Here is a 22,563-nt window from a genome sequence, read left to right on the forward strand (position 1 = left end):
TGGTGTTCGTTTGGAGCTTTGCCTATTATTTTGAAATCATTGTAATCAATACTGCAACTGCATTTTTTCGCATGGTATTCCAATGAGACCCATACTCACCTCATATGATTCCCCCAATAATATAAATTGGCCAAAATTCTTGTCCCACTTTTAGCTCCTTTTAAGTACTAATGAGTACAGTAGAAAAAAAAAACTCTGAAAATTTGAAAGAAAGGATTTTACCACAAGACTAGGACCTTTTTATGGCTAGTCTGGATGTCGAGTCATTTTTTACTAATATTCCAGTGGAAGAAAAAATTGGAATTGTTTTAAATCGAATTTTTCCGAACCCAGATGTTGTTTTTAATCATTTTAATATAACGGACTTTAAGAAGTTACTTCAGTTGGCCGTGATGGACGCTGCCTTCACTTTGTAATGGAAAAGCAAACGTACTACAAGTCTATGGTATGGCCATGGGATCACCATTAGGTCTCACTTGTGCTAATATTTCCATGTGCTCCCTAGAAGAGCAGTTGCTGGACGACTGTCCTCTGGCTTGTCACCCTCTTTTTTATAGCAGACATCTTGACTACACATTTCTATTATTTAGAAATCAAGATCGGGCAGACGAATTCCTAGAATTTGCCAGCGAAATGCATCCAAACATTATGTTCACAATCGAATACAAAAATGAGAATAAACTGCCCTTCCTTGATGTGTCGGTTTTTAGACTTGACGAAAATTTGAATACCACAGTTTTTAGAAAGAGAACGTTTACTGGTCTGGGTTGTAACTTTTACAGCCACTGCTTTTTTAATTTTAAGTTAATTCCCTGTCTACTCTCTTTCACAGGGCGTTTACTTTAACGTCGGGGCGGAATGCGTTTCATGAAGAAATTATGTTTCTCCACCAATACTTTGTAAATAACTGTTTACCATCAGAGCTCTTTTACAAACAATTGCGAAAATTTCTAAATGATATCTTCCACCCACAGTTTGAAATACCAACGGTACCTAAACTACCTTTCTACGCTAATGTCCCCCTAATCTATGATAGACACATTTATCAAGATTTAAAGTCTTCGCTGGACGAGTGGTTTTCGCGCTCGGCTGCCAATCCGGTGGTACGAAGTTCGAATCTCGGCTCGGCCAACGCGGAATCAGAGGAATTTATTTCTGGTGATAGAAATTCATTTCTCGAATAAGTGTGGTTCGGATCCCACAATATGCTGTAGGTCCCGTTGCTAGGTGACCAATTGGTTCCTAGCCACGTAAAAATATCTAATCCTTCGGGCCAGCCCTAGGAGAGCTGTTAATCAGCTCAGTGGTCTGGTAAAACTAAGATATAATTAACTTATCAAGAATTAAGGCTTATCGTAAGCAAACACCTACCAGCAGTCGATTTAAAACTAATTCCATGTAATCCAATGACTATTAAGTCTTTGTTCAAATATAAAGAGAGTCTGCTTCCTTTGATGACCTCAAGAGTCATATATTGGTTTAATTGCCCCAGATGTGACCTGGGGAAGTACGTGGGCTCCACCCAGAGGTTGTTGAAGCTAAGATTGAACTCCCATCGTGGAGTTAGCTGTCGTTCGGGCGTCAAACGATCAAACCCCGAATTTTCCTGTGTTAAAGACCGTGGGAAAAAATGCGAGTGCAATATTAATTACAGGGATTTCAAAATAATAAGCAAAGCTCCAAACGAACACCAAATGTCAATACTCGAAACTCTTTTTATTAAATACTCAGTCCACGTCAACTCCTCTGTAACTCTCTTGAGTTTCCGTCGGAGCCAAAACGGACCCAGACAGTTAGTTACTCAGCTTTTGCCTTCAGCACTACTGGTAATCACTGTTCCTTTTTTTTGTACCTCCCTTTTCATTTCTTCATGTCAAGAAATAACTTTATATGTTTTTTAATCTAAATCTATTTTCAATTCTGTTGTTCTTTTTAATTTTTAACTTGGAAAATGGGACACATGGTGCTGAAACGTGAGCGTAATCGATTACATTAAAATGATTTTTCGTATTTCTCCTTCCACCGATGCTATATATATATATATATATATATATATATATATATATATATATATATATATATATATATCGAGCTACAATGTCCTTTAATATCTAATTCGCTCTACCTCGGAATTAATATATTTTCATATATGCTTAACCGAAGGGAATTTTTTTCTCGATAATAGATTTACCTGTACTTGGGCGCGAACGCAGGTACATAATAAATCCAGGACGTCAGTGGAAGCGGAACACCCAGCTTACCGCGAGAGGCTAAGGTTTTATGTCTCTCTCAACCTCAAATACTTTCTCGCGCTGAAGTATTCGTTGGTTTGAGAACAACATCAACCCGCCCTCGACTCCGGTAGTTAAGTATCGCTTTTGAAGGAAAGAGGAACCAAGCACGTTAGCATTTACCATAGGTCATTCACATTACGCGTGTCAGATACATTATAGATATCCGAGCTACAATGTCCTTTATTATCTAATTCGCCTCAAACCTCGGAATTAATATATTTTCATTATGCTTAACCGGAAGGGAAATTTTTTTCTCGTAATTAGATGTACCCTGTAACTTGGCGCGACGCAGGTACCCATTTAATAAATCCAGGAAACGTTCAAGTTGGAAAGCGGAACCCCCCATCTACCGCGAGAGGCTAAAGGTTGATGTCTCTCTCCCCTCAAATACCTTTCTCCGCGGCTGAAGTTATTCGTTTGGTTTGGAGACAAACATCACCCGCCTTTTCGACTCCGGTAGTTAAGTAGCGCTTGTGAACAGCACTAGCAATTTACTATAAGGGGTCAATTTTTTATCAACATTACCGTGAAATTCAATATACATATAGCGAGCTTACCAATGGTCCATTTAATATCTTAATTCGCTCTACTCGGAATTAATTATTTTCATATATGCTTAACCGAAAGGGAATTTTTTTCTCGATATATAGATTTACCTGTACCTTGGGCGCGCAACGGCAGGTACTAATAATCCAAAGGAACGTCCATGGAAGCGAACCACCCAGTACCGTGAGAGGCAAAGGTTTATGTCTCTACTCCCTCAAATACTTTCCTCGCGCTGAAGTATTTCGTTGGTTTGGAGACAACATCAACCCGCCTCACTCCGGTAGTTAAGTAGCGCTTTTGACAGCACGTACGCATTTACATCAGTCATATCCATTACCGGTGATTCATATACATATATCGAGGCTACAATGTCCTTTAATACTAATTCGCTCTAACCTCGGAAATTAATATATTTTCATATATGCTTAACCGAAGGGGAATTTTTTTCTCGTAATAGATTTACCTGTACTTGCGCCGAACGCTGGTACTAATAAATCCAATCCGGACGTCAGTGTAAGCGAACCACCCAGCTACCGCGAGAGGCTAAAGGTTTATGTCTCTCTCCCCTCAATCTTCTCGGCGCTGAAGTCTTCGTTGGTTTGTAGACAACATCAACCCTCCTCGAACTCCGGTAGTTAAGTAGCGCTTTTGACAGCACGTAGCATTTACATAAGTCATATCACAATTAATACCGTGTGATTCATATACATATATCGAGCTACATGTCCTTTAATATCTAATTCGCTCTACCTCGGAATTATATATTTTCATATATGCTTAACCGAAGGTGAATTTTTTTCTCGGATATATAGATTTACCTCTACTTGGGCGGCGAACAGGGCAGGTACACATATTAAATCCAGGAACGTCAGTGAAAGCGTAAACACCCAGCTACCGCGAGAGTCTAAAGGTTTATGCTCTCTCTCACCTTTTTTAAAAATACTTTCATCCAGCGCTGAAGTATTCGTTGGTTTGGAGACAACATCACCCGCCTCGACTCGTAGTTAAGTAGCGCTTTTGAACAGCACGTAGCATTTAACATAAGTCATATCCACATTACCATGGATTCATATCCATATATCACTACATGTCCTTTAATATCTATTCGCTCTAACCTCGGAATTAATCTATTTTCACATATATGCTTAATAACCGAAGGGGAATTTTTTTCTCGAGATAATAGATTTACCTGTACTTGGGGCGCGAACGCAGGTACATATAAAGTCGGAACTTCATGGAAGCGGAACCACCAGCTACCGCGAGAGGCTATAAAGGTTTATGTCCTCTCTCACATCTCAAATACTTCTCGCGCTGAGTATTCGTTGGTTTGAGACAACATCACCCGCCTATCGACTCCGGTAGTTTTTAAGTAGCGCTTTCTTGACAGCACGTAGCATTTACATAAGTCATATCACATTACCGTGATTCATATACTATATCGGAGCTACAATGTCCCTTTAATTCTATTCCTCTACCCTCGAATAATATATTTTCATATATGCTTACCGAAGGGAATTTTTTTTCCTCATAATGATTTTACCTGTACTTGGGCGCGAACGCAGGTACTAATAATCCAGGAACGTCCGTGGAAGCGGAACCAAAACCAGCTAACCGCGAGAGGCTAAAGGTTTAGTCTCTCTCACCTCAATACTTTCTTACTTTCTCGGCTGAAGTATTCGTTGGTTTGGAGACAACATCACCCGCCTCGCCTCCGGTACGTTAAGTAGCGCTTTTGACAGCACGTAGCATTACATAAGTCATATCACATTACCGCAGTGATCATATACATATATCGAGCTACCATGTCCTTTAATATCTATTCGCGGCTATACCTCGGAATTACTATATTTTCTATATGCTTAACCGAAGGTGATTTTTTTCATCGATAATAGATTTACCTTACTTGTGCGCGAACGCGGTACATATTACATCCAGGACCGTCAGTGGAAGCGGAACCAACCCCGGGGGCGCTAACCACCGCAAGAGGCTAAAGGTTTATGATCTCTCATTCCCTCTCACCTTAAATACTTTTCTCGCGCTGAAGTATTCGTTGGTTTGGAGACACATCACCCCGCCTCGACTCCGTTAGTTAGTACGCTTTTGACAGCACGTAGCTTTACATAGTCATATCACATACCATGATTCATATCATATATCGAGCTACAATGTTCCTAATATTAATCGCTCTACCTCGGAATTTTATATATTTCATATATGCTTAACCGAAGGGAAGTTTTTTTCTCGATAATCGAATTTACGCTGTAATGAGCGCGACGCAGGTACATAATAAACCAGGAACGTCATTGGAAGCGGAACCACACACAGCTACCGCGAGAGGCCTAAAGGTTTAATGTCTCTCTCACCTCAATACTTTCCCTCTACAGCTGAGTATTCGTTGGTTTTGAGCCAACATCAACCCGCCTCGACTCCCGGTAGTTACGTACGCTTTTGACAAGCACTTAGCATTTACATAGTCCCATATCACCTTACCGTGATTCATTACAATATCGATCTACAATGTACCTTTAATATCTAATTTCGCTCTCCGCGGATTAATATATTTTATATATGCTTAAACCGAAGGGGGAATTTTTTTCTCGATAATAGATTTACCTGTACTTGGGCGCGAACTCAGGTACATAATAAATCCGGAATGTCATTGGAAGCGGAACCACCCAGCTAACGCGAGGAAGCTAAAGGTTTATATGTCTCTCTCACCTCAAAATAACTTTTCTGCGCGCTGAAGTATTCGTTGGTTTGGAGACAAACATCAACCCGCCTCGACTCCGGTAAGTTTAAGTAGCGCTTTTGTTTTGACAGCATCGTAGCATTTACATAAGTCATAATCCGAGGTAGAGCGAATTAGATATTAAAGGACGATTGTAGCTCGATATATGTATTTTAATGAATCACGGTAATGTGATATGACTTATGGTAAAATGCTAACGTGCTGTCCAAAAGCCGCTACTTAAAACTACCGGAGTCGTGGCGGGTTGATGTTTTTGTCTCCAAACCAACGAATACTTCAGGCGCGAGAAAGTATTTGAGGGTTGAGAGAGACATAAACCTTTAGCCTCTCGCGGTAAGCGGGGTGGGTTCCGGGTTCCGTTCCACTGACGTTCCTGGATTTATTTATGTACCTGTGTTCGCGCCCAAGTACAGGTAAATCTATTATCGAGAAAAAAATTCCCCTTCGGTTAAGCATATATGAAAATATATTAATTCCGAGGTAGAGCGAATTAGATATTAAAGGACATTGTAGCTCGATATATGTATATGAATCACGGTAATGTGATATGACTTATGTAAATGCTACGTGCTGTCAAAAGCGCTACTTAACTACCGGAGTCGAGGCGGGTTGATGTTGTCTCCAAACCAACGAATACTTCAGCGCGAGAAAGTATTTGAGGTGAGAGAGACATAAACCTTTTAGCCTCTCGCGGTAGCTGGGTGGTTCCGCTTCCACTGACGTTCCTGGATTTATTATGTACCTGCGTTCGCGCCCAAGTACAGGTAAATCTATTATCGAGAAAAAAATTCCCCTTCGGTTAAGCATATATGAAAATATATTAATTGCGAGGTAGAGCAAATTAGATATTAAAGGACATTGTAGCTCGATATATGTATATGAATCACGGTAATGATATAACTTATGTAAATGCTACGTGCTGTCAAAAGCGCTACTTAACTACCGGAGTCGAGGCGGGTTGATGTTGTCTCCAAACCAACGAATACTTCAGCGCGAGAAAGTATTTGAGGTGAGAGAGACATAAACCTTTTAGCCTCTCGCGGTAGCTGGGTGGTTCCGCTTCCACTGACGTTCCTGGATTTATTATGTACCTGCGTTCGCGCCCAAGTACAGGTAAATCTATTATCGAGAAAAAAATTCCCCTTCGGTAAGCATATATGAAAATATATTAATTCCGAGGTAGAGCGAATTAGATATTAAAGGACATTGTAGCTCGATATATGTATATGAATCACGGTAATGTGATATGACTTATGTAAATGCTACGTGCTGTCAAAAGCGCTACTTAACTACCGGAGTCGAGGCGGGTTGATGTTGTCTCCAAACCAACGAATACTTCAGCGCGAGAAAGTATTTGAGGTGAGAGAGACATAAACCTTTAGTCTCTCGCGTAGCTGGGTGGTTCCGCTTCCACTGACTTTCCTGGATTTTATTATGTACCTGGCGTTCGCGCCCAAGTACAGGTAAATCTATTATCGAGAAAAAAATTCCCCTTCCTTCGGTTAAAGCATATATGAAAATATATTAATTCCGAGGTAGAGCGAATTAGATATTAAAGGACATTGTAGCTCGATATATGTATATGAATCACGGTAATGTGATATGACTTATGTAAATGCTACGTGCTGTCAAAAGCGCTACTTAACTACCGGAGTCGAGGCGGGTTGATGTTGTCTCCAAACCACGAATTACTTCAGCGCGAGAAAGTATTTGAGGTGAGAGAGACATAAACCTTTAGCCTCTCGCGGTAGCTGGGTGGTTCCGCTTCCACTGACGTTCCTGGATTTATTATGTACCTGCGTTCGCGCCCAAGTACAGGTAAATCTATTATCGAGAAAAAATTCCCCTTCGGTTAAGCATATATGAAAATATATTAATTCCGGAGGTAGAGCGAATTAGATATTAAAGGCATTGTAGCTCGATATATGTATATGAATCACGGTAATGTGATATGACTTATGTAAATGCTACGTGCTGTCAAAAGCGCTACTTACTACCGGAGTCGAGGCGGGTTGATGTTTCTCCAAACCAACAACGAATACTTCAGCGCGAGAAAGTATTTGAGGTGAGAGAGACATAAACCTTTAGTCTCTCGCTGTAGCTGGGTGGTTCCGCTTCCACTGACGTTCCTGGATTTATTATGTACCTGCGTTCGCGCCCAAGTACAGGTAAATCTATTATCGAGAAAAAAATTCCCCTTCGGTTAAGCATATATGAAAATATATTAATTCGAAGGTAGAGCGAATTAGATATTAAAGGACATTGTAGCTCGATATATGTATATGAATCACGGTAATGTGATATGACTTATGTAAATGCTACGTGCTGTCAAAAGCGCTACTTAACTACCTGGAGTCGAGGCGGGTTGATGTTGTCTCAAACCAACGAATACTTCAGCGCGAGAAAGTTTTGAGGTGAGAGAGACATAAACCTTTAGCCTCTCGCGGTAGCTGGGTGGTTCCGCTTCCCCTGACGTTTCCTGGATTTATTATGTACCTGCGTTCGCGCCAAGTACAGGTATCTATTATCGAGAAAAAATTCCCCTTCGGTTAAGCATATAGAAAAATATATTAATTCCGAGGTAGAGCGAATTAGATATTAAAGGACATTGCAGCTCGATATATGTATATGAATCCGGTAATGTGATATATATATATATATATATATTATATATATATATATATATTTATATATATATATATATATATATATATATATATATATATATATATATAGATATATATATCTATATATATATATATATATATATATATGTGTGTATGTATGTATATGAATGACAGGGTGCAATTCAGTAGCCACTCAATTTAGCAGATGTTTCGGGGGTCTGGCGCCCTCCTATAATTAACAACAAAGACCCTACAGAACAGCAACGTTTGTACATTCAAGATATCCCACACTTAACAGTAACTCCATTCAACTTGTGGGCTAAAATAAACTGCATTTTACACTAATCACTCAGTTCAAAATATTTTTCAGGAAAATGAACCTCGTCTAAAAATGTACTACTCGATTTAAAAAATAATGAAATACCAATTAAGTGAAGAAACGTTGCAAATTGAGATATATAAAGTTGACGGGTTTCTGTAACTTCCCTGTTTCATTATAGCTGCGAGGTCGTATTTTCAGTTTATTATTTACAAGCTAATTTGGAAATGCATTAGCGAACCTCTTGATACAATTGATGGATATAGAAAGCACAGTACTGGATATCTGGCTCTTAAGGACAAAGTGACAAAGAGTATGATGAACGTTAAAGGATATGTGAAATAGCCGTGGGGTCATATATAGCTTATAAATAGTTCCAAAGAGTCTTTGATAGTTCCTTAGTTAATATTAGTGATTTCCTAAATCTCGAAGAGCGCTATTCGCATAATAATTTACCCGATATTTCATGTTTGGTAGTGTCTCATTTCTATAATCACTATACTGATCTAAGTTTTGAAACGCCAATATTTCGAATAATCATTTTTCTGACCTTCCAAAAATTGAAATGGTTTTTCCTATCAAAGAAAAAAGCATAAATAAATAAAATACTAAAAAAAAGTCTGTGAAATCAATAATACCTTCCATTCCCCTAAAATGAAAAATATGATTTTATAACAATTTATCATGTCGCTGTTTGGCCTAACAGGTGTTTACCGTGGGACTTCACTAGAAAGTACGAAATTGCCCGCCAAAAAAATTATATTGTGTGCCTATATTGTATTTTGAGGTAAAAACTCGCCACTGCTTGATGCTCTGGATGAACTTACAAGTAAGTGTGAAAACGCAAACTTCCCATTACATCACATTTCGCTTTACTCTTCGATACTCTAATATTGATTAATTTTCAATCTTTATTATAAAATGAACTTTTTTTAATCTATTCCTAACAATGCATTCCAGTTTGGGATCCTAACATCTCTTCATGAACTAACTTTCTACCATAATTTATTTTGATAAGGGAAAAATGTTTAGATTTAATTTAACAGGAAAACAAAATTAATAAATACACTCAATTCCTGGTTGGATAAAGTTAACTTTATTCTCTTCGAGAACCGTGATACCTTCGATTCTCATCGAGAACCGGGTTAGCTTCGATTCTCTTCGAGAACCGGGTTAAATTCTCTGCAAGAACCGGGTTAGCTTCGATTCTCTTCGAGAACCGGGTTAGCTTCGATTCTCTTCGAGAACCGGGTTAGCTTCGATTCTCTGCGAGAACCGGGTTAGCTTCGATTCTCTTCGAGAACCGGGTTAGCTTCGATTCTCTTGCGAGAACCGGGTTAGCTTCGATTCTCTTCGAGAACCGGGTTAGCTTCGATTCTCTTCGAGAACCGGGTTAACTCCGATTCTCCTTCGAAAACCGGGTTAGGTTCGATTCTGTTTGAAAAATGGGTTAGCTTCGATTCTGTTCGAAAACCGTGTTAGGTTCGATTCTGTTTGAAAAATGGGTTAGCTTCGATTCTGTTCTCGATTCTGTTGATTGTTGCTTCGATTCTGTTCGAAAAAACCGTGTTAGGTTCGAAAAATCTGTTTGAAAAAGGGGTTAGGTCGAAAAAGGGTTTGTTCTGTTCGAAAACTGTGTTAGGTTCGATTCTGTTTGAAAATGGGTGTTAGCTTCGATTCTGTTCGAAAACCGGGTTAGGTTCGATTCTGTTTGAAAAATGGGTCAGCTTCGATTCTGTTCGAAAACCGTGGTAGGTTCGATTCTGTTTGAAAAATGGGTTAGCTTCGATTCTGTTCGAAAACCGGGTTAGGTTCGGCAGTACTCACCCTAGAGAGTCTCCAAGGCCGAGACGCTCACGCACGTTGACCCAATCCTCGTGGTAGACATCATGCAGTTCCCTGGTACATTTGCAGCTCTGACACGTCTTCCTGTAAGGCAGTGAAAAGGGGTAGAGTTATCATTCATGCAGTAGTGAATGTTTACGAGACAGCCCAAAGTCAAGATAAAAAGATCTACCACTCGTTTAAGGAAAATTTAATTAAAAAAAGGCTTTGTGTTCTATTTTCAGAAGTTTACACCATCTTTAAGAATTGTTTCCAATAGTAAGCTAAATTAATGTGGCTAGGAAAGCGCAATGTTTTATTGATAAAGAAGCAAGTCTATGTATTAGTAGCCAATACACCAAAATTTATTGAACTTGGATCAACTTCTTTCAGTGATTAGCGACTAGCAACCTTTTATTATCGTACAAACAGATCTCAAAAAGAACATAAAATATCAATAAGATCTGCATGGATAAAATACATATAGAAGCACATGTTTGTGTAAATGTTCTTAACATCAAACACAAACAGAGAACACATATAATTCGTACATATATTTATGAGACTGATAAAATCACCGAAAACCGGGTAATCATTTGAAACTGGCATTAAATTCATTTGTTAAACATTGTTGCTTTTATGATGAAGTTACTTGGATACACCAGTTAACCTATCCATTTTTCTTCCTTACAATTTGCTTCGAAGTTAACTGAAAATGTAATTGAAATTTTCAATGATTCAGTTGGTTATGAGAAAAGAATCTTGCCCTTGTCCAAGCACTCACAAAAAATTAGCAAATTGTCAGACGAGCCTCTCTCTCTCTCTCTCTCTCTCTCTCTCTCTCTCTCTCTCTCTCCCTCTCCTCTCTCTCTCTCCTCTCTCTCTCTCTCTCTCTCTCTCTCTCTCTCTCTCTCTCTCTACAAAATTAGTCACTTTCAGTATAGCTTCTCAGGGCCTCTGAGGCCAAATGTAACTGACCTTCGATTCAGTGTTTCTCACAAAGATATAAACTTGGCCTTGTTTATAACGCTAACGAGATGACCCGTAAAAGATCCCTCACATTAGTCCATTAATCCCAATTCTCTCTCCCCCTCTCTTACACAATCAACTGAATTACGTAATGAGACCGCTTACCATTTTGCTTCCCTGTTCTTCAAGCCATTAGCTAAATTACTTGCGTCTTTCTACGCACCTTTTCTCACACAGAACTGGACAGAAAAATCCCATTGTGGAGATGAGTGTTTTACTGTTAGTTCTTAACGTTACTGATAATTCTGTCCCATATATTCAAAGCTCCTTTTGAGAGAGAGAGAGAGAGAAGAGAGAGAGAGAGAGAGAGAGAGAGAGAGAGAGAGAGAGATTACCCTAAGTCGCATACTCAAGGAATGAAAATACGCACTTTCAACTTTGACTTGACTTATTCATACCTACACTGATTAACAACAAAAATACCTTCCCAGTCAACCGGTCAACTAATCTTCTAGGAATTCTGTTCCTGTTGACAACTTTAGATTATAATTAAAGCTGCCCGCTGTTTCGTAAATAGAAGCAGCAAAAATGTTTCCCTATTATTTGTTTTTGAAAATCTTTCAGTTTGCATAAATATTAAACCGCTGTAAATAAGGTTTCTTCGAACCGCTAGTTGCCTTAAGGGTTTTCTTGAATAGGGAAGGAGACGCAAATAATACTGTAGTGTTTCAGGAAGCCGCCAAAGTCTTTTAGATTTGTCTTTAGGTTTCATGCCAAGCGTTGAGTACTGGTCATTTGGATAAGTGAATTTTAAAAAATCTAATTTTCATAAATGAATACAGCAAAGCAAAAGGCTTTCTACGCACCAAATCCAGCCAAAATATTTACTTTGTAAAAGAGGGATCTGTGATATACTAATACGCAACTTGACAAGCACGTACTCCATTTAAAGAAAAATACTGAGACGATATCATTATTCAAAGCAACAACACAGGCCCACTTGCAGGATATATTTCACTGTATCTCATTCTGACAGATTATATCTTCACCAATACGTGAAATCAAAAAGTTTCACTTTAGCGTAAAAGCTGATACTAAAAGATACAACAACAGCATAACTTTTGATGCGGGAATGTATCGAAGACAAAAACTCATAAGATCAACCAGAAAAAATAGTAAACAAAAATATTAATTTCTTATAAACTAAAACTAGTGAATCAATTTACAAAAGTACCAATCAATGCAATATTATTTACAATACCTTGAAAAGCAAACCTCAGTATGGAAGGAAAAAAGAAACTAGACACAAGTAAACATGGACTTCAATCATTTTTTTTCATGATTCCTATAATTTTACCTCTTTCCAAAAGACAGGTCGATTAGATGTAATTCTTATTACCTATTGTATCTTTGTTTAATTTTCCCTGAAATTTGCTATCGATTACCAGTCAAACTGACCTACCTTGAAAATATCAAATCTTGAAACTTCCTGAAAACTGTATTTAATAAAGGATTAATAAAAATAAAATCTCCTACCAACTGCATACCAGAGAGTGAAAGAATGAGTGATATCCACAAACTGGCACAAAACAATTATACTTCATTTAATATAATAGTTCATTCTGATTTACAGAAAAAATATTGATAAAAATAGTAACGTAATATCCCAGACGTGGCAGCATAGCACCATGCTATGCTCCGGATCCAAAGGACAAAATATCCTCAGCGAAAGAGACACAGAAACAGACAGACGGGAATTATGAATGATGAAAATCTTGCTATAAAGATAAACACTGAGGCACTTTCACACCAAAACAGAGAGTTATCCCCGTGAAAGTTGCATGGCACAGAAGCCAAAATTGTGAAGTCGCAAAAAATAAATAAATAAATAAAATCTCGTAATGTAAAGATACAAAATAATCGCTCAGTTCCTCGCTCAATGAATACACAGAGAAAACAGAAATATGTGTAATGTTGCGCTAAAGTGCCATGAAATGTCTCGGCAGTCTATAAATTTAAAAAAAATACAATTATTTTAGAACCATCAGAAATAAAGTAAGTATTTTTACGTTAATAGAAAACCCGAGGCTTCATTTGTAAGGTATTTATTGCTGAAAAAAAAAACAAGCAGTCACTGTCATGCTCATGCAGCTTTACGTTTGAATCATGGTTGAATCTACAGCATAAGACTCTGCAGAACCTCACGCCACCTGCTGACAGTCAACTTCCTTTCCTTTTCCACCTTCTCTTTTCTCTGAATCCGCCGGAATGTTTCGACAAACTACCACCCAACCTCATCCACAACCCAAGCCAAATATCAAGAATAGATAGATTGCTGGAAAAAAACATCCTGGAAAGAAATCGCAGATGCATTCACACAAATCTAATCAATTTAGTAACAACGATAAAATATCTATTTACCTGCAAAAAAAATATGATAACATAATACTGAACTATACTGACAAAGAAGAGAATGAAATTATAGAATATACTGAAATTATGAGAAGGAATACTACAACACCACTCTCACGGCATAATACACAAACCTTTCGATGTTTTCATTTATAAATCTATAATTTAAAGCGCTAGGTTCCCTTTGTATATAATAATAATAATCAAAATAAATGATACATATATACATAATCCCATATACGTACTACAAAATATAGTCCTAAAAGATATAGTGTCCAGTATTGACAATAAGAAAATGAGAAAAATAAAAATGCAGTCCACAAAAGCTAATTTATAAATGAACCTTAAAGACTTACCCGAGACTTTTGTCACAATTAAATGTATCATTCTGATCAGGGGAGCCCATTGGGATAGCAAGCCTGGATCCATAAAACAGGCTGCAATCACAATGTATGTCCTCAAATTTATGAATAACGGCAAGATATAATTCGAAATTACCGATACCTTCACAACTTACCAAAGGCACGAAAATGCGACGCTTTGCCTACCAGTTCGAAGAGGAACTAAAGGTGATTGTCAAGACCCCAAGTTATGAGTTGACAAATACGTTATTCTGTGATATGATAATTTCTAATAATACGTTCCAACGCACAGTTTTATATGCAAATACCTGAGAACCCAAAACCTCGAATTCTGCCAGGTAAAGTACATTCTATATCTAAAACACTGAGACTTCAAATCATTGAGGTAAATTAATTTCTTGATATAATGTGGTTTGGATCCCACAATTGCTTGCTAGCCACATAAAAATATTTAATCCTTCGGGCCAGCCCTAGGAGAGCTGTTAACCAGCTCAGTGGTCTGATTAAACTAATATATACTTAAACATACGTTCAGCGTCACGTGTGCACCAAAGTATTCAACTTTCGGTATAGTACAGTACCTTACACTACTACACAGGCAAAACTAAACAAAATAAAATCTAGTTATGTCGAGTGAGAGTGATACTAAAGGCCGTGTCTAACTGATTTTCGTCGATAAAATCTTACCAAAGCATCAGATATGGATCGTATTTTGGATATAACTATTTGAAGCCACGGGCCTAATTGGCAAAAATATGCAGTAATAATATTGATAATTAAAGCACTTATCAGAGTAAATAAAAAAAATTTGAGGCTAGTTGTGACGAAAACTATGACAGAAGACGTAACAGCAGGGTTCCCAGTAGATTGTAGAAACACAAATTTTTTACCCTCTTGTCCAATAAGTATTTAAGGAAAGGATAGGCAAATCATAGTTAGGAATGGCGATAATAATACGGTATCCATTGATAATAACACGGGAATTGAATAAGAATTTGGTATATATACCGTAAATACGACAATAATTATTATACCAAAGGAATTTCGTAAATATACATATGGCCATATTACTATTTTCATTGAACAATTTCACGTTGACTATAGGAATACATAGCAATTATAACTCAATTTCAATTTACCCTTTCACTATCAGTTATACAAAACCTTCGAAATTGGTGAAATAAAATCATATTGAAATTATTGTACGATCATTTAGAGGCGTTTGGTACGATAGTTTGGCCCGATATAACTAGTAACCTTGCATAATAGTAAACATCGGCGACGACAGGGCGAGAGCAGGTTATACATGATTGCTGCTTCACCTACGGCAAGCCTAGGAAATTGTCCTCGTGGTTCCAAAACTACTTTTGTGTTGCATGTAAGTGGTTAGTACACAAGCACCAAACAATTTAGACAAGAGGGCAAACGTGACCATTATAGGAGTAATACTTAAATGACGAGTATGAAAAAGAAATATACAAATACTTTGTTTATATCTAGGGCTTTCTATGTTTTCAGACCGAGAATAAACAATGCTGAATTTTCTTGACTGATAAACTATCACACTGACTAGCTGCAACGACCATTTTTAACAATTTGCCTATTATAGTGACCTCCTTATACATACATTACATACATACATACATTACATATATACTACGTACATCCTAATACATAGTATTATATATAGATATATATAAATTTCATATATGTATTGTGTGTATGTACCATATCTGTCAATATGTGTTGGTACGTATACGGCATACTCTATCATCTACTTCCCTGATGTCGAAGTATGATTATTAATAACAATAATGACGATTATAACATTAATAACAAGAACAATGATGAATACTGTAATGAATAATAATGTAATTATTATCATTATGATTAATAATACCATCAGTACTTTACATGTATTATTATTCATCGGCTAAATAATTGTCTTTATCCACACAGGCCCTACGACCGTGTGGCAAATTTTGCGGGTGTCTAAACGATACTTACGTATCCTTGAAACTCCAGGGTAGCAAAGGTTTTCATAAACTGTGTGTAAGGTTTGGTGCATATTTCAAGTTAAAAGAAACGTGAATTGCGCCATGGAACTGTATTGCACAATCAATATTCTCATTTAATAGCCATTCCCATATTGTACTCTACTTGGGAGTTGGAGTGTGTGAAACAGTATAAGAATTCCATATACTATCTACTGTTACTATACGACCACCAACATCCGAGTCTTCGTTCATAAAGTATATGGGCGGGGTAACTAGTAAAGTATGTCATACTAGTATCTATGAGTAGGAGGTCCTTCAATAATGACATTTTGCTAGCTCTGTCTACGAGCCTGCTAGATTTAGCTAAGTTTCCTTTTAAATTTCTTTGATATACTCTAATAAGTGCCTTAATTATCACCATTAGACATCATTGCATAGATTTCCCAATTAGGCTGTGGATTTAAATAGCTATTTCCAAAACACGATCCATATCCGATGCTTCGGTAAGATTTTATCGACGAAAATCAATTAGACACGATCCTGAAATGCGCAGTAGTATATTCTTATGTCATAATTTTCTTTGCTGGGTACTGTCCTCTCTCTGATTTCTCAATTTTAGCAAATATGCCGTCTACTCTTTGGAACAAGTAGTGCGGACTTCATATAAGTCTAAATAGATGTTCAATAATAATTCTAATAATCATAATCTCATACCTATATGAAATAGCATTTGAATTAGCTATGGCTTGGGCATTACATCATCATATCATTTCCATGTGAAATAGACGGTTCTCGATCATGGAGCTAGTGTTTCATTAGAGAACTCAATTATGTGGCACACTTTCATTTCACTGCAATCAAACACAAACATACGTGATATATATTAGATATATTATATATATAGATATCTATATATATATATAATATATATATATATTATATATATATATATACACACTATATATACTTTTCAGTATGAGAATACGGTGAAGGAATATATTTGATATTCTTTGATTTGGTTATAAGATACTAAGATATGCCACTGGTGAATGATGGCACATTCAATAAGAATGTGAATACTTCCCTAGGTGGTTCAGTAATGTAGCCACGATGCTGCTTATCCTGAAATCGTTCATGTAGCCTTGCTACCCACCGGCACACAGGAAGAATGAATGTCTAGGATGAAGGATGAATCAGTAAATGTATCAACATTTAGCGGTAAGTTGTTGGTAACAAGTTAACGAAGTATTTACGACAAAAATAAGGTCAAAATATAATCATCACCTGGAAAAGTATTAATAAAAAAAAAAAAACACTACGCGTAGCATTATTTCATGTTCCATCAGTCTGTCTGAACATATCTAAAATCAATCATCGGAAAACTTGATGTTAATTTCAGTTTTATTCGATTCAAATGTGAGGAATAAAAAACTTGATGCTCATACCACGATATATATTCGGCTTTAATTTTCTATATTTCTATGTAAGAATTCGATGGCTGCAGCCGGTCGATGAGAATATTATGTTATCACGCTGAAAGTAGCAAGTCCTGTGTATGAGGCAGAGAGAGGCCGAAAGAGACAAGGTTGAGGGCAATGTGATTGGAAGCAGGAGATGACAGATTTAAGGAGGAGATATAGAGAGGAAAAGAAGCTAAGGACTGGAAGGGAATGGTGAGATCTCCCCCTCTGCCCTGAGACCCTTCTCCTCTTCCTGCCTCTTACCTTACATCTTACACACACACACACATAGAGAGAGAGAGAGAGAGAGAGAGAGAGAGAGAGAGAGAGAGAGAGAGGGGGGGGGGGAAGCAAAGGACTGGAAGGGAGGTGTGGGACCTCCCTTCCTGCCCTGAGCCCCTTCTCACACAGAGAGAAGGAGAGAGAGGAAGAGACAGAAAGGAAGAAAGAAGGAAAAGAGAGAGAGAGAGAGAGAGAGAGAGAGAGAGAGAGAGAGAGAGAGAGGAAAAGAAGCTAAGGACTGAAGGGGAGGGGTGGAACCTCCCTTCCTGCCCTGAGCCCCTTCTCCTCTTCCTACCTCTCACAGAGAGGAGAAAGAGATAAAGAAAGGAAGAGAGAGAGAGAGGGAAAGAGATAAAGGAAGAGACCTTACAGACCTTACAGACCTTACATCTTGTTCGGGTTGCCCCAGGTCCCTCAGTGTGAGGCACCTCTAATGTCTACCAGAGAGTTGCTAGTACATCTTCCGGTATATTTTGCATCTTCCAATCTTGGATGGTCTGGGATGCAGTTTAGATATTTGTCGAGCTTATTCTTAAACACATCTACGCTCACTCCTGATATATTCCTCAGATGAGCTGGCAACGCATTGAATAGACGCTGCATTATCGATGCTGGTGCGTAGTGGATTAATGTCCTGTGTGCTTTCCTTATTTTTCCTGGTATAGTTTTGGGCACTATTAATCTACCTCTGCTTGCTCTTTCTGATATTTTTAGTTCCATGATATTTTCTGCTATTCCTTCTATCTGTTTCCATGCCTGAATTATCATGTAGCGTTCTCTTCTCCTTTCTAGACTATATAATTTTAAGAATTGTAGTCTTTCCCAGTAGTCTAGGTCCTTAACTTCTTCTATTCTAGCTGTAAAGGACCTTTGTACACTCTCTATTTGTGCATATCCTTTTGATAGTGTGGGTACCATATCATATTGCAATATTCAAGTGGACTACGAACATATGTTTTATAAAGCATAATCATGTGTTCAGCTTTTCTTGTTTGAAGTGCCGTAACAACATTCCCATTTTTGCTTTACATTTTGCCAACAGAGTTGCTATTTGATCATTGCATAACATGCTTTCCTATTCATCATCACACCAAGGTCTTTAACTGCTTCCTTATTTGTGATGGTCTCATTATTAGGTCCCTTATATTTCATATATCTTTCTTTCTCTGTCTCCATAATTTATTGATTCAAATTTATCAGAGTTAAATCATATCCTATTTACCTCTGCCCAATCATATACTTTGTTAAGGTCTCTTTGTAGAGCGTTCCTAGTCTTCATCACAAGTAATTTCTCTACTTATTCTTGTGTCATCTGCGAAACTACTCACTACCGAATCCTTCACATTATTGTCTATGTCTTCAATCATAATAACAAACAGTATTGCAGCTAACACCGTACCTTGCGGCACACCGGATATTACCTTGACTTCATCCGATTTCTCGTCGTTTGCAATAACTATCTGTTTTCTGTTGTGTAAAAATTCTTTTAACCATCTTCCTACTTTATCCACGATATTGTGTTTTCTAATTTCTTCGCTAATATTATGGTCTACTTTATCAAAAGCTTTTGCAAAGTCTAAATAAACCACATCTGTTTCATTTTCCGATTTTCATATTTTTGAATATGTTCTCACGGTGGACTAACAGTTGGGTTTGTGTACTTTTTCCGGGTACGAAACCATGTTGGTGCCGTTGATTAAACAAATTATTTTTTATTAAATGTTTCATAATATTTTTCTTCATTACCCTTTCATACACTTTCATAATATGTGATGCTTAGGCACTCACAGGCCTATACATTACTTGCCTCTAGTCTTGATCCACTTTTGAAAGTAGGGGTAATATATGCTAATTTGTGCTCATCATAAATCTTGCCTGTATCTACACTTTGTCTTAATAATATTGCAAGTGGCTTTGCGATAGAATGAACTACTTTCTTTAACAAAATAGCAGGAATTCATCAGGCCCTGCAGCAGCTCCATTTTTGTTTCATTAATAGCCTGCACAATATCAGCTTCATTAATATCTATGTCAGCTAAATATTCACTATTTTCATCCCTTACTTCTATATCATTATCTTCATTATCTATTCTAGGGTGAATTCTCTCTTATATCGTTCTGCCAGTATGTTGCAAATTTTCCTTTTTTTTCATTCGTTAATCTCCCTTCAATTCTCAGAGGGCCTATTTCTATTCTTCTTTTATTCATCTTCTTCGCATATGCGTATAATAGTTTGGGGTTTTGCTTGATATTTAATAGGGTTTTTTCTTCCAAGTCCCGTTTTTTCATTTTCTTTTGATTGTATAATCTTTTGTTCTGCATTTTCTATCTTACTTTTTAGTTCTATAACTTTCCATGCATTTTTTTCTTTTGCAAGACCTTTTTTCCACTTTCTGATTTTCTGGAACAAGATCCTTCTGTCTCTTGGTATGCATGAATGATGTTTACTTTTCTTCTTCGGTATATATTTTTCCACTATTTTCCTCCAATATTTTATATAATATCTCCGTATTTACCCTTATGTCATCACTTACGAAAATGTTATCCCAATCTTTGTTTAATTCTTCATTAATTTCTGACATTTTATATTTTGTTTACTGTAGAAGTTGTATTTTCCATATCCTTCCCACTTTTTCATTTCTTGCTTATCTCTATTTTCACTGCTTTGGAATGAACTGTTAATTCTATGACATTATGGTCTGAAATATTCGCATTATAAACTATTATTTCTTTAACATAATTCATCTCGTTCACAAATACTAGGTCTAAAGTATTTTCCTTTCTTGTTGGCAGGTGATTTATTTGTTGAATGTTGTATTCTAGTAGCATATCTAATAGCTTTTCAATTGCCTCTTATCTTCTGCACTACTATACTCTCGTTTTTTATATGTATAAGTACAACCACAATCTCCTATTCGTTCTTTCCATTCTATTACGAAAGGAAAGTTGAAGTCACCAGATAGGAGAATATCCAGTCCTTGTGATTTCTCACATATATCATCAATTTTCAATTATTAAGTCAAACTCTTTAGTATTAGGAGGTCTATATATTACTATGTTCATCAATTTTTCAGATTCAAATTCTACCGCTATTAGTTCACTTCTGAGTTACTATATTTCTATATATTTTTCCTTTTTTTTGTTTGTCTTTCCCTTTATATATTGCGGTTCCCCTTGATTCCTTATTCCTATTTTTCTATCTGATCTATAAGTTTGGAACCCTTTTATTTGATCATCATTCCAGTCTCTTGGGAATACCAGGTTTCACTTATATTTCATTATATCTCTTTTCTTTTCATTTTGGGTTAGTTCTTCTAAGTACTCTATTTTTCTTTTTGAGTTACTCGTAACTAAACCCTGCGCATTCATCACTATGATGGTTTGCGTGTTTTCTCCTTCATTTAATACTGGTAGTAATAAGGATTTTCCCATGTCTCTTTCCTGTTCTGGTATGTTTTGTTCTTTTTTTTCATTTCCAGAAATTCTGACATTAAAAAAATCCAACTTTTCCATAAATATTTTGATCTTCCTTCATCATAATTATTCATTTTGTGTCTGAATCTGCAATTTTTTCTCCTGTTTCTGCAATATCCTCTTGCATAATAAATACAGTTATTATCTCTTGGGTATAATTTCGGAGCTGATGCTTTGAAATTTTTTGCTGACACCTCTGCAATATCTCATTGGTGGTTTGCTTTTCTCTTTTACCGATATTCTTGATTTCTCTCTTTTATTTGTTTCTTTCTTATTTTGGATTTTATTACTTGGTTGGTTATTTATTTGATTATGATTCATGGCTACAGGTGCTATATTTGCATTTTTTGTCGAACTTACATCCTTTTCCTTCTTTTAGGTTTTTTACATATTTTTGGATGCAGATCTCTGCAATCATCCCCATATCCATCTAAGTATCACATTTACCATATATTTCATAGTTTTTGACATATCTTAGGCATGTTGTAGTAACATCTTTCTCCAAATCTGCAATTCCTCTTATCAAAAGGTTGCAGATTTTGTCTTTCTTGTCTATTTTTTCCTCTTTCCCGTCATTGTATAGACTGGGTAGAGCCTCTTCGGATTTGCGTTTTCTGTTGTCATATCGTAATTTATTTCTTCGTAGGTATGCTGCTTTATTGCCTCATATGTAGTATCAATGAGTATCTCTGCATCCATACTTTTATCTTGTTCTTTGTTTTCCTTATTTTTTCTGTCATTTCATTTTTGTTTACTTCTCTTCCGTTTTCCTTCTTCTTCTTTTTCTTCTTCTTCTTCCTCTTCCTCTTCTTCTTCATCCTCAACTATTTGTACATTCAATCTTGATTTAATAACATTGTCTATCCATGATAGACATGTTGAACAAAAAATTCTTGTATCTTTTCTCAAATCTTGTATTACCTCAGCACACTGTGGATGGGTCGGAATGTTGCATGCAGCACATTTTCTGATTAGGTTTTGTGGATTGACTATGCTATACCAAACCTTACACAGTTTGCATGCTTTTGGCATTCTTTTTCCTAATGCATCAATTAGGATATTCACAAGATTCACCTTATTCATTTCTTTGTCGGAATATGTTGGTTTATGTATATTTTCTTTATGAGTCTCTTGACCACTTGGATTTTATTTGGAACTTCTTCAATTATTTTCAAGATGTTTTCATTAGATTTGTTCCAGTTTGAAAGGATTATATCCTTCTAATATATCTATGAATGCTTTTGATCT

The 22,563-nt window shown here is 36.8% G+C and overlaps 1 protein-coding gene across 4 annotated transcripts in view; it reads right to left on the reverse strand.

The window, feature by feature from the left end:
- The window catches only part of LOC135216918 (prickle planar cell polarity protein 3-like), a 597,661-nt gene that overhangs the window by 322,758 nt on the left and 252,340 nt on the right, over nt 1–22,563 (reverse strand). For all 4 annotated transcript variants that reach the window (XM_064252466.1, XM_064252464.1, XM_064252465.1 and 1 more), the window contains exon 3: nt 10,363–10,464. In XM_064252466.1, coding sequence (XP_064108536.1) covers nt 10,363–10,464 — 102 coding nt within the window. The remainder of the gene's footprint in view (nt 1–10,362; nt 10,465–22,563) is intronic.

This window comes from Macrobrachium nipponense, chromosome 6, assembly GCF_015104395.2.
Source record: "Macrobrachium nipponense isolate FS-2020 chromosome 6, ASM1510439v2, whole genome shotgun sequence".
In the NCBI taxonomy this organism is placed as follows: Eukaryota; Metazoa; Arthropoda; class Malacostraca; order Decapoda; family Palaemonidae; genus Macrobrachium; species Macrobrachium nipponense.